This window comes from Eschrichtius robustus, chromosome 7 (assembly GCF_028021215.1).
Source record: "Eschrichtius robustus isolate mEscRob2 chromosome 7, mEscRob2.pri, whole genome shotgun sequence".
Taxonomy (NCBI): Eukaryota; Metazoa; Chordata; class Mammalia; order Artiodactyla; family Eschrichtiidae; genus Eschrichtius; species Eschrichtius robustus.
This window is the reverse complement of record NC_090830.1, coordinates 677,458-691,247: the sequence shown is the minus strand read 5'-3', so window position 1 is coordinate 691,247 and position 13,790 is coordinate 677,458. Positions and strand designations below refer to the sequence as shown.

The 13,790-nt window shown below is 35.2% G+C and overlaps 1 protein-coding gene across 7 annotated transcripts in view; it reads right to left on the bottom strand.

Annotated features, from left to right (window-relative positions):
* Nucleotides 1-13,790, bottom strand: part of JMJD1C (jumonji domain containing 1C) — a 314,961-nt gene that overhangs the window by 38,192 nt on the left and 262,979 nt on the right. For 4 of the 7 annotated variants that reach the window (XM_068547462.1, XM_068547463.1, XM_068547464.1 and 1 more), the window contains 5 exons: nucleotides 7,349-7,454; nucleotides 4,917-5,041; nucleotides 3,466-3,609; nucleotides 3,182-3,368; nucleotides 1,382-3,066 (listed from right to left, as the gene is read on the bottom strand). In XM_068547462.1, coding sequence (XP_068403563.1) covers nucleotides 1,382-3,066; nucleotides 3,182-3,368; nucleotides 3,466-3,609; nucleotides 4,917-5,041; nucleotides 7,349-7,355 — 2,148 coding nt within the window. In that variant the 5' untranslated portion in view covers nucleotides 7,356-7,454. Of the gene's footprint in view, nucleotides 1-1,381; nucleotides 3,067-3,181; nucleotides 3,369-3,465; nucleotides 3,610-4,916; nucleotides 5,042-7,348; nucleotides 7,455-8,085; nucleotides 8,290-13,790 lie in introns of those variants that run through there. The other 3 variants (XM_068547461.1, XM_068547458.1, XM_068547465.1) reach the window with 2 other exon arrangements.

Genomic DNA, 13,790 nt, shown 5'->3' with positions numbered 1-13,790 from the left:
CCAAAGGGCATACATTTTACATCTCAAAATGATAATGTGAAAGCAGTATGATATCACACCAAAGATATGCTGCTATAAAATTTCTTAGATTAAAAATATACATAAACCTCACACAAGAAAAAAATATATATATATACATGTACATAGGATCATTCAAATATATGTTTAAAATAAGGTCTCAATTCTATAAGATCCAGAAATCTGAAGTTATATAGATTACAAGGGTACCTGTATATACCTATATACATATAACAGAATATTACTCAGCTTAAAAAAGAAGAAAATCCTGTTACATGCTACAACATGGATGAACTCTGAGGACATTATGCTACATGAAATATCGTATGAGTCCACTCAAATGAAGTATCTAAAGCAGACAATCATAGAGACAGAAAGTAGAAAGGTGGGCGCCAAGAACTTAGGGGGAAGGGGAATTAGTGTTTCATGGGCAGAGTTTCAGTTTTGCAAGATGAAAGAGTTCTAGATATCTGTTGCACAACAATGTGAATATACTTCACACTACTAAACTGTACACTTTAGAATGGTTAAATAAATTTAACGTTGTAGCTTTTACCACAATAAAAATAAATAAATAAAATGTGTTTTGAAAGATTCTGGGGAATACCTGAAAAGCATCCTGGTCCACGCCAAGGATTAAGTTGCCTCCTAGAGTTTAACAGTGACACCCAATCCCCCAGTTTTCAGAATGGGGCTGGTAATGCCCTCAACAACCATTTCTTAGCATGGAAATTAATCTGGCTGGAAAAACCACACAGCGCATGAAGGAATAAGAAAGAGCCCTGTCCCCCACCTTCAGCAATACTTTGTCAAGCAGAGAGACGCTCAGCCCCAACTTCACTCCCAATATCAGGATTCTCCAGCCTCGGCACCCTTAAGAGAACTAGGGGCTTAGAGAGTCATAGCTTGTAGTACACATCAATATAATGTATCTAACTGGGAAACATAACAATTTGTCTTTTAAGAATAACTTGATTATACATATCAAGAGCCTTACAGTTTTACATAAATTTTATATCCAGAAGTTTCACTTCTAGGAATTTACCTGAGCAAAATAATTATGGATATATACCATAATTAGTTATGAAGACTAAGTATATTAGAAACAACTTAAGAGGTTTACTTCTTTAAATTGGCTTTTTAAAAAAATAAATAGGCTTTTCTGAGATTTTAGCTTTACAGTTCCAAAGTTACTAAGCATCAAAAGTTTCATCATAATTAGAAAAATAACTGTTTCAAAAATTCTAGCATATTTTATAATAAGAAATCTAAAAAATTAATGGGATATTAATTAATTAATTAATCAACACTTGTATATATGTTAATAAATATATGACATGAGGTAAACCACAGCTTAACTTACCCTCCTTAACGAAGATTCAGCATTAACTGCATTTTCTGGGTGAACCCACTTAGAAGAAGGCAGACCAAGTCCTGAGTATGCATGTGTTCCATTTGGATATTGCCAAATAATTGGATAAAGTCCAAGCTGATTATATGAAGCAGATGGGTGGGCTTGTCCAAGAAGATGAGGTGACTGGTGCTGTAACAACTGTTGCTGTTGCTGGTGTGCTAGTGCTAAGTGGCTCAAGCTGCTGGCGTGAGCAGTCTCCAGTCGTGGGTGGCCACTGAGTAAGGAGGCAGTAGGCACTCCAGGTAACACAGCAGGAAGTAAATGAGGGTGATGAACAGAATGGTGTGGACCACTAGTCAGAGGATGAGTGTTAATGGTAGGTAATGGAGTTTGACTGGATGATCCAGCCAGTAAGTGGGGTGCAGGACTTAAGGCAGGGTGATGGGTACCTGGATTTAAACACGTTCTATGGGATGAAGAATGAAGAGGAAAAGGATGCTGGCTTAAGAAAGGTGAAATGTGATTAGCTCCTGTATCTGACCCGACAAGTGCAGGATCTCTGTAAACTGTGAAATGCTCATTTTTATCAATGATAAGAGGGCTTTTTGTAGTTTCTAATGTACTGCCTCTAGTAGGAACCGGATGAAAGCTGCATCTTGATAACTCATGTTCTATCTTACTTGCCAGTCTTCTTTCACCAGCAGTTTGGCTGTTTGCAAAAGTGGGCTTAGACTTTACAGAATCCGGGGAATGGTTAATTTTAGGTTTAACAACTTCAGGTGAGGGATTGGATTTTGTCTTGTGAGCATCTACTGAAGTATTAAGTTTAGATTTTATAGTTTCTGGGGGTGGACTTCGTTTATGCAGCTTATCTTCTGTGACAGAAACTGCACTTAGAGAAGATATGTAAGAGACATACTGATTTTTCTCTTTTTCCATATTCAGGTTTTCATTTCCTGAAGAAGCATTCCTAACATTTGATTGGGTTAAATCTACTTTAACTACATCACTGACCCAGCTCTGGTCAGAATCTTGGTTTGCTGTTTCCAAGTATTTTGTATTTGTGACTGAATGTTTTGAATCACTAATGTCAGGGTCCATTTTCTGAAGTGTCTGAAGGCCAAAGGTACTTGAGTTTTCCTGAGCCACCTTTTCCGTAACAGTGTCATTTGTAATATCAATAACACATTTTGGTGTGGGTGGTCTGGATACAAACTTCTCCTTTGGTAATAATTCCACCGTATGTGTTTTCTCCATATTGCGTTCCTGAAGAAGTAAATCGTTAGAATTATGATCAGAAAGTGTGGCCTGTTCTGATGAACAGATAATCATTTTTTCTTGAAGCTGAGAGTCAACAGACTTCTGTTTCTCTGTTTCTTCATGTTTTTTATCTTCCTGTATTTGATCCCAGGGAGGCTGGCTATCTATTAGTGTCTCTTCTCCTGCCTTCTCATTATTCTGGGATTTTCCTTCTTCTCCATTTATCTTTGAAGTGTTTTTATTTTTCAACTCATTCTCTGGCTTCTGCTCTGAGGAATTATTTATTATTCTCTTATTTGAATTTTCTGAGTCACTGCTCTCAGAAAAGTCTGAAACATTGTCGGTTCGTAGTCTTTTCATATTTAGTTTCTTTTCATCCTCCTCAGGTTTCCTTCTTTTGTTCATCACCTGTTTGTTTTTACCTTTAGGATTTTCTATAAGATTTAAAAAAAGAACAGTTTTATCTTTCAAATTAATATTAAATAAGTATATTTTAAATGTATTTTTGTTTTATATGTTCTCATGCCCTTTAAAAAAGGTGGGTCCTACCTCCTCGTGCTATATAATCATATTTTTCCTCCTTCATCTTCTCTTCATCTGGTATACTGCTATCTGAGCCCTTCCTCTTATTTGGACGAATATTTCTTTGTTGCTGGTGTGAATTCTGTTTTGGTACAGCAGCTTGGGAGTTCATTGCTGGTCTGGGACTATTTGCTTGGGCACGTGTATAATGACCCTAAAAATAACCAATTAACAATGATTGTTCACTATCTGATCCTAAGTAATTTAAGGGAAAATATTTTACCATAATCCATCACTAACAACATACATACGTGAACAGTGTTGCTATTTTGACTGGCACGAGACCTTCGCCGTGATGTAATGCCAATATTTTCACCTTTTAACAAAGAGTGAACAACATCATCTAGAAAGGTCATTTGAACCATAGAAGGATCGACATTCTGTGGTTCTAGTACCTAATCCATGACACAAAACAAGAACAAAAATTAAATCCAATCAGCTAGCCAATGTGATATTAGGTACAATTTCTTTACTGAGTAGAGATGTTAGAAATCAGTCTGAGATACCGTCAGACTTACAATAAATCAACTTTAACCATTAAAGATAAGACTACTGTTTCACATGCTAACTAAAAATTAAAAAGCAAATACATCTATTGCAAGTATACCTTGCAAAACAAGGATTAGAGTTATTCAAGAGTATATTGCCAAGCCATAAAATGTATTTCAAAAATAAAAAGTAATTTTCAAAAAACAGCTGTAAAATAAAACAAGAAGGTAGAGCATGACAGGAATTCCCTGGCGGTCCAGTGGTTGGGACTTGGCGCTTTCACTGCTGGGGCCTGGGTTCAACTCCTGGTCGGGGAACTAAGATCCTGAAAGCTGCATGGTGCGGCCAAAAAAAAAGGAAGAAGAAGAAGGTAGAGCATGGGAAGCAGAAAAGGACAAAAATCATATAAATGAATAATAATTTTAAAGACAAGTTAAAGAAAGAACTATTTTAAAAACTAAAGGCAATTTTGTGCTTCACTGAGAGGTCAAAGTTTGTTAGCTTTTAAGGAAAAAAATTAAATAAAATTAAATGATATAGTTTATTTAGCATTTTGACTAGAATTTTAACCAAAGCATCTGCATTGTTTATAGAGGGGGTTCTCATTTATTCAGACACCCTCCACAATCCACTCAGGTAGGAAGGTGTAAATATCTATTTTCTGGGGGTAAATACAGTACAGCTTTAAAAGATTTGAAATTAAGACTTTCAGACTGTTAACTTAAAACTTCCCATTAAATTCATATCCTTAACATTAATCATATTCACTATAAAACTTAAGGGAGCATCCCAACTCTGGAATTTGATGTAAAAAGAACTTCAGTGTGCATTAAAGTTTTCATTCGTGGAAAGAAACCATTTGGGAAGTATTTTTATTACTGGAGGGGCAGAAAAGCTGAGACTTTAAGAAAGTTTTAGCTGACCTACTGATAAAAAAAAAAAAAGACTAAACAAATAAGAGTTTGATGTCTCCATTTCAGGGACTGATTTTATCAGTGTTGAAATAAATTTGGCATCACTATCTCGCTGTGACCTCAAGTGAACTCTATGTAACATCAGACACATTTGAACTTATTAGGATTACACGACTGCACCTAGAGATGAAAATTATTTGGTGTCAACCTGTTGATCCACTGTGGGGCGGGGGGGGGCGGAGGAGAGTCATGGAGTATGTGAATTGTAACCATCTCTTTTCAAAAATTGGACTATTTACCTGATCATTCATAACGATCATGGTGCGACTGAAGAGATCATGATGAGTAATTATGCCAGTAAACCACTGGGTGGCAGAGTCTTGTCTATATACTCTCACTCTGTATCCATTCAAGGAATAAGGACCTTAAAAAAACACACATCATACATGATGAGTTCATGGATGAAATGGAAAAGTAATTTGGAACTTGATGTATGAACCTTCTAGTTGTCAAAACTTTACCATAAGCAACTACAAATTTTGATCCTGGTGAAAAAGCTGCCCAAGTCTTAAAACATGCAGAGACTGTTAACTGAATTTATAAACACAATACTAAAATACCATATTGGTGTACTTTTGGATTAAACTCACTTCTTAAAATGATATCTATATATGTATACAGATATCCTTCAGAAAATAGGTAATGATTAAATAATAAAAAATATATATCTGTATATATTTAAATATGTCTTAAAACAAAAGAGAATGGAGATAAAAATTTCTTCAATTCACAGGTACTAAAATGGTATCAAATACTTGAAAGTTTAATAAGAACCGTGGGGGGGGGGATCTGATGCACCTTATTAATATGATAGTATTATACATTAACAATTTACTAAATGCTTTCACAATTTGCAGATGCTTATTCAATCTTTTGAATCTTATTCAAAAACTCTCAGATCTTTCCCTGTTTATAAAAATTAAGAAAGTGAGGTTGATAGGTTAAATAAATTTTTAAGTGAAAGAGCTAGAACTGAATTTATTTTTCTGATTCCTAGATTGATGCCTTTTCTTCCACAGTTAAGACATTTAACATATCAATCAATGATTTAATGTTTGACAGTTTAAAAAAAAAACTATGCTAATCAGTCTAAAATATACATCAAATAACACATCTGTAGAAAGTATTCCATATTACCTGTAAATCAAACACATTCATACCTGTAATCTATTATACAAACTATAGTCTTAGAATTTTTAACTATGGAAGAAAAAGACTCCAAATTATTTTTTCTGAATGTAATATAGAAATAGCTTATAGAATAACTCCAAATATGACCAGTTTTCAATTCCCGTCAGCACCCATCTTAACTGTCTTGTTCTACCACCAAACACAATCTGGAGTCCGTCTCACATAATTCTGCTTAGGATGGAAAGGATTACTGCCTTAATGATTTCACCTCTAAGAATATGACAAGGAAAAAAAAGTTACTTTAAAAAATATTAGCCTGGCTTCTTCAATAAATAAATTGAAAGGAAAGGAAGAAAAAAAGAGATAGACGGGTCATATCCACTAATCAATCTGTGGACATTTTTTGGATCCCAGATTAAAAATAAATAAATAAAATAAAAGTCAATCCTGTGAAAAATCATTTATGAGACAAATGGAAACTTGAACCTGAGTATTCAGTATTTGGTATTAAGGAACTATTAATTTTTCAGCATAGTAATGGTATGGTGGCTTTGTTTAAAAATAGAACACAGCAATGTCTGAAAATTGACAGAAATAAATGAGAGTACGGGTGGGGCAGAACCTACCAAGGTTTTATTTTACAGTTGTTGGAACCAGGAGATAGAATATTTCGGTGAACTTCCATGTGCCTATTTCTCTGTATGTTTCAAATTCTCCATATTAAAGGTTTAAAAAATATCTAGCCTAAGAAGAATTTAATAAGTAGATGATCTGCTGCTATAAAAACCCATACAAAGAAAGGCAGCCACAACTGAGATTATCTCTATTAATGCTTAAATTAAATGGCATGGAAGTTGAGGTTCAGATAAACATGGGAATTTAACAAAATTCCTTTTTAAAAACATTCAACCAAATATCAATACTCCATGTATCCATGTCATATTGTTGCGGTTTCACTTCAATTTCACAAAAAGCTTACATTTTCAATATATGATTTTACTGACAGGAAAAGAAATCACTAAGAATCATAAAATCTCACTGGTTTGAAGACAAACTTGTAACTTACTAAAAAAAGGAAACAAAATTAAGACTAGTATTGTGGTCATTGCTGAGGAAGGCAAACTGAAATAGGCCACTTTTATCAGATACCAACAGCATTCTTCAAAGGAAATCAACTGTGGCTTTGGGCAACCCTCCACAGCAAACAAAGCTTCCTTCTCCAGGAAGGACACACCTAAAGCATTCTGCAGTATGGAAATTTTCCTATTAACAAAACACCTGTGTGGTTATAATTTCATTTCAGGCATTCAGCTCAAATTAGTGGTGAAATTACCTCAATAACTGGTGAAGTTACCAATTTCCTATTGAAATTATTCTGATCTTGCTATTATTTTCCCTGGCCTGTATATAACTCAAAATATTAGACTGGGTCTTCTATTTGTATTGCATATAACTGAACAACCAAAACCAAACATAGGAAATTGCCCAGTTCCAAAAATATATATATATATATATTAATGCATAACTTCAAAACAGTTACCTTGCATAAAAATCTCCTGAACCTTTTGTTCCTTTACCCAGACTTTCACTTCTTCCTGAAGTTGCGGGTTGTCCCTGAGAACTGGGTTTAGGCTGTCTATGTCGTCCTAGAATTATAGATTAAAAGAAAGGTCCATGTTACACTGTCCTAACATTAATGTTACCAACATTCATTCCCTCCTGAACGTTCTAAGGACTGAAGAAAATTCCTTGATCTAAACGTATACAAAAACGCAAATTCAGAAGTTATAGTTCATTAGCAGTAACATAACAACGGAGCCTAAGAAATTAATCCATGATAAGACAAAAATGTCTTAAGACAAAATTTGAAATTTACTCATTTCAAACTGTTTTGTTTGAACTGTTTGTTTTCTAACTGAAAGCCTTATACAAGTTTTCCAACTGCAAGCCTTATACAAATCACCTTTTAAAGGGTTTCACTGTTAGAAGCAATATACAAACCAAATAGCTTCACGTCATCTAAGGCTGGTAGCAAACAAATCAAGTTGATTATTTTAGTGACAATACATATATACATAGATGAGTTACCCTCTCCCCATAATACCTAAAACATTAGTTTTAAACTACAAGTCATTATCCACTGTCTTTTGATTTAAATTGATTTGATTTAAATGTCATCAAATTCAGTTCTACTCAAACTCATCTGACCAGTAACTTCACTGCTAAAAGTTTTATTTTTTCAAGCCAGTGTCAAAGCATCCAGGCAATTTAAATTACATTATTGATGGTATTATCCTCATAACAGGGTGGATCTAGACACAGAAACAACCGGTTCTCTCTCCTTGGAGATGTGAATCACACAGTCACATGGTTTCCCACAATCTGTTGATCCCCCGCTGGACTCTCTGACATTCTGTTCTCTCTCAAAGCACCTCTGCTGCTCCTGCATTTGAGATCAGCGGCAGGAGCCCTAGAGTAGAGCTGGGAAGAACAACAAAGCAGCACTGTCAATTTGGCGGCCCTTTTAAAAGTGGACTAGCAGATCATGGAAACCAGTGAACAGAAAGGAGCTACATGAAGGCAATTTTATCTGGTGAATAAAAATAATTTGGCAATACAGAACAGCCAAAGAGCGGCTGAAGAGTACAAAGAATCCCTAAATCAAGCAGGTCATACTTCATTCTTTTCTAAAGTTTATCCAAGTAAAGCACTTTCCTTCTCATCTCATCACTGCTTTAAGGAACTACTCTCTATTCTTGGAATAATATTGCGGTAAACACTCTATTTCGTTTATACTTAAGTGAACACTAACAAACAGAAGTAAAGGCCTTTAAACTTATCAACTATGTTCTCCTTGTAAAATATAAAGAAATGCTGCTTTATAGTAGAAGGAAATACTAGAGTGGAAAAGTTGTTAGCAGGAGTGGAAAAAGTAGTTAAAATCTGTCATTTTGGGCGGGGTGGGGGGGAGGCGGGAAAGGCCCATGCATACTTGCCTTCCTTTTTGTAAAGAAACTTCCTAGCAATCCCTTTTCTCCACTCCACTTTAATAATGCACTGCACACTTAGTTAATCTCATTATTTGAGTAACAGAAAATACATGGTCAGACTCTAACCCTCTTGATGCACACCAGGTGACAGTCTAGTCTATGACAGACAAAACACAGGAAACTTTCTATTTCCCAAGGAAAACCATTACCATTTCCAGACAGTTCTGACAGATGCCAAGTTGTTTTAAAATCTTTCTCACTTTAACTTCCATACACAGGTCCAAGCTTAACTCCTTGGAGTCAAACACAAGCCTAATCACTTTCCTAACCTGACAGTCCTTCAAACATTTGAATTCTGGTTTTATGTTTCCACAACCTGAGTCTTCTCTAGTCTCAACACCCACCTTTACCACAGTTGTTCTTCTTACTCTTATTCTAGACATTTAACTGGCTCAAAGAAGATGGGTACTTGTCTAGAAAAGTACAATCTACAATCACATGGGTGTCACAAGCTTACTTAGATCAAATTTACTATAGTGTATTGCTCCCAAGCCTTTATATTCGGGGTGGGCGTGGGGAGGAGTAAAAGCAGCACTGCCAATACGTTGTAGACAAGTACAAGTATGATTTATAAAACCAGTTCCCTGTATTGAAATTTTATAACTAAAGCTATTGAGATGTAAAATTTGCTCAACATTTATATTTTATTTATTCAACAGGTTAAAATAATGAGCTACATTTCCAAGATCATTAGACAACAAGTATCTTCTCACCAATGACCCGCTCATTTCTAGGGAAAAAAAGCATACCATTGGGCTTCCCTGGTGGCGCAGTGGTTGGGGGTCTGCCTGCCAATGCGGGGGACACAGGTTCGAGCCCTGGTCTGGGAGGATCCCGCATGCCGCGGAGCAACTGCGCCCGTGAGCCACGATTGCTGAGCCTGAGCGTCTGGAGCCTGTGCTCCGCAGCCAGAGAGGCCGCGATATTGAGAGGCCCGCGCACCGCGATGAAGAGTGGCCCCCACTTGCCGCAACTGGAGAAAGCCCTCACACAGAAACGAAGACCCAACACAGCCATAAATAAATAAATAAATAAATAAATTTAAATTAAAAAAAAAAAAGCATACCATTAAAAGCTGATAATATCAGTCTACTCACTGAAATAACCTTACATAAGTTCAAATTTCTATGTATCAATTCCCTCATCTATACAGCAGGGTTAATAATATCTCTTTTCATATTAATGAGTATGTTTTTATAATAAGATTTTAAAAAATTTACAGAAACTAGTCTTCTTAACACATTCAATTCTAAATTAACCATGGTACTAAATGACATGCATTACACGAAATTAATTAAAACCCATGAAAATTATCCCAATACAATGCCTGATTATGATAATCATATTGTTGCTGAAGTCTTCCTCTACATATAGTGCTTCGTAAGTTAGATGTATTTCTGCTGAGTTGTGGTCATCATTCCCATTTTAAAGAGGCTCACAAAAGGCTAAACGATCAAATCTTGTAAGAGTTGTTAGCAGGTAGCCAAATGAGGTTTTTTCCCCTATTTATTTATCTGAATAATGTTGTGAAAGTGTACAAAATCAGATACAAGGCTATAAGGCAGACTCACAGAGAAGAGCATCTGTTAATTAAAAACTAGTTATGAATGCTTACTATCTTTCACAGAATGCAACTAACAAATAACTTAAACTATGCCTTGAGCTTGTATGAGATTAAAAACAATTTATCTGCACCGTACTTTTCATTAACTGTAGTATAATCCCCCCCAATTTCATATTGTATAACTAAAATTATATGTATTCATTAATCCCCCCCCCCCAAATCACTCATGTAGTGAAGGAATAAGCACTCTCTGTGAATCTTCTCTTCTCCATAAACTCCATCCAATGTATTAATTACACTGCTAGTTATAACCTCCAGCAAATGACTAATGGGGAAAAAATCAGTTCAGCAAGATCTGTTGTACGAGAAACATAGAAAACATGGAAAAGTGCTAAAGAATGCCTTAAGTGAAGTTCTGGACTATATTTATTGTTCACTTGTGTGCTGTGCTTTTCCTCCTTTTGCAAAGACAAAGATTAGCTTTAATTGAATATTAGTGGCACCTTAATGTAAATAATAATAAAGAAAATTAGCTAACATGATTGTGCATTTACTATGACAGATATCACTTTGGGTGCTTTCCGTACTATCAATTTTTGTAAAGCTGAGATTATTATACCCCTTTTACATGCTATACACAGAGAGGTCCATGGTTAAAGTCAGGATGTGATGGAGAGACCTAGCATTTGAATCTAGTTCTGCGACTCTAACGCTCAGTCTCTTTTCATCTATTCTCTGCTTCTCTTGAACTAGTACAATGAAGAGGCATAAATAATAGACTATTTACTGTCATTGCCTTTCAAAATTTGACACATTTCTTTACGTTATATGGAAGAGGTGAAAGGTAACATTATCTTAAGTCAGAATGGGTCAAAAGACATTAACATTAGGTGGAAGTTATCGTTCTACAACCTCACATTGGCTATGTGAAATTCCGCATATCAAAATAGTCTAACACTCATCAAACAGAAAAGACTTATTAGGATGTTAAACTCATGCAATCTTATAATCAGAAAGCATAAAAGAGAAGACAAATCACTTTGGCAACGTGACTTAGTCATGACCTACAAATTCCCAAATGCTGTGTTTCTAGGTTAAACACCACCCTGAATTAAAAACTGATCATCTCATCATCTGAGATGATCAAAATACAGACTCTTTCTCGTATGTACAGAAGAATATGATGAAATCAAAAAGCAGCATTCCTCAAAATATCAATATAAAAGTTAAAATCAGGTTGGAATCTGTACTGTGACAGTAAGATTACTGTACTAACCTAATTTTCAAGCGATTCTCTACTTCATCCCAGTTCAAAGGGAAACAGTAACAAGTACAATAACATAAAAAATAAGATCTTAGTACTAAAATATTCAGATGTGCCTGACTAGGTTTAATAAATAGCAATATTATTACAGCGCTCAAAGTGTATGTAACACATTTTCTAAGATAATAAAGAACAATCTGTCTTACCATAATCAAGTGCTCCTTACTATTTCAACAAATATTTTCTTTGTTACACATCCTCCGGATTTACATACTGACTGACTGAAGAGCCAGCAGAGGCATGAAATAGGTAATAATATACCAGTTGTTAGTTTCTGTCAAGATGACTGAGTTGAGTGGCTTAATAATTTTAAGAGATTTGCTCTAAAGTCTTAACTGATGACTTTTATTTTAGGATACAAGAAATTTAAAACTGGAGCAGTTTCTCTCCCTTTGGACAATATCTGATGGAGAATGACCTAATGCCTGCTTTCAAACTGATACTGAGTATGTCTTAGAATTTTTTTCCTCCTGCAATAAAGCCCTTGACCTCTGTGGTGACAATTTAAATGCAATTATATTACATAAACCCCCCTATAAAAATCACAGTTGATTGTATTTTTATAAGAGTTATCATAAAAGAAACTATCTGTATCTTGAAATGTCAGGTTGGGTGACTGAACATGCTTTGCCACACCACTCTGGCACAGTCATAATTTAAATTCATGCTTCAGCAAAACTACAAATGACTGCCTGTCCTTAAATCCCTGGGGTTGCTAGCCAACAGTGAAAAACATGAATGTTAGGTCCATATAGGTCAAGAGTGACGCCAATTGCTATTATGCCAATTCTTGTATAACTTATAAAAGAACCCACTTTGTTAATAAGGCTTTACTAAGATAGGAAACTTATTAAGTCTGAGAGTTACCACAGAGGTCTTCAAAAAGCACAGTTGTCTAAACAATCTGCAGTTTAATTAAATGCAGCTACCACTGAGGGCTTCCATATGTTTTCAAGGTTTAAAGCAAGAGTTGGCAAACTTTTCCTCTAAAAGGCCGAAGAGTAAAAACATTAGGCTTTGCAGGTCATAACATCTCTGTCACAACGGCTCAACTCTGCTACTGTAGTGCCAAAAGCAGCCAAATAATACCATAAACAATTTATAAATGAATGGGCATGGCTGTGTTCCAATAAAGTTTGTTTTTAGCATTATATGAAATCTGAATTTCACAGATTGTTTAGGTGTCATGACATTATTCTTCTTTTGAGTTTTTTTCAACTGTTTAAAAATGTAAAAGGCCTTATAAAAAATGGGAGGCGGGTTTGATTTGGCCTGTGGTCACTGCCTACCCATGATTTGAAAGAACAAATAAAATACTAGTACAAAGCAAGATCAAAACCTTCTAATCAATGCAATGCAATTCACTGGCAAATTGACTGCAAACTCTATTTCCATAAATGGCTGCATATTCATAAGCATAGGAAAATACACCAATTACCAAATCTTTTCCATTATTAGAGAAAAAATATTTTAAGATAAATCATTTTTTAAGGCTTTCACAGGCTTTCATTTTTTAAGGCTTTTCATCAATTTCCCTGATACATTCCTGTACCATGTTTAGCTCTCCAAATATAATAATGACTTGATTTTAGTGTAGAAAAATTACCCACTTTGAAAGATAAGATTTACTCCTTTGGGTCAATGAGAATTATACTCATATACAGAGGTTGGTACTATCCACTTCTCTGGACTATCCACTTCTCTGTCTTTTCTAAAGACAATGTTCCAGCATTAATCCTATGGTTCTTATATCTGAAGTTAAGACTGAAAACTGAGTGTTTTCTCCATGATAAGGTAATTTAACATAATCTCATTTATACTATATAGCTCCTAAGGAAAACAGATATTCATTTAAAAAGCAAACAAACAAAACAAACAAACAAACAAAAAACAGGGGAGGGGAGGATCCAAACAGGGAGACAAATACAGAGTAATTTCTTTGCTTCTCTACTTCCTCCAAAGGCTGACCTTGTGACACTCTGGAAAAGAAACCGATTAGTGTTGAAGAGGAAGAAAACGCACCACCACATCCTGCCACAAAATT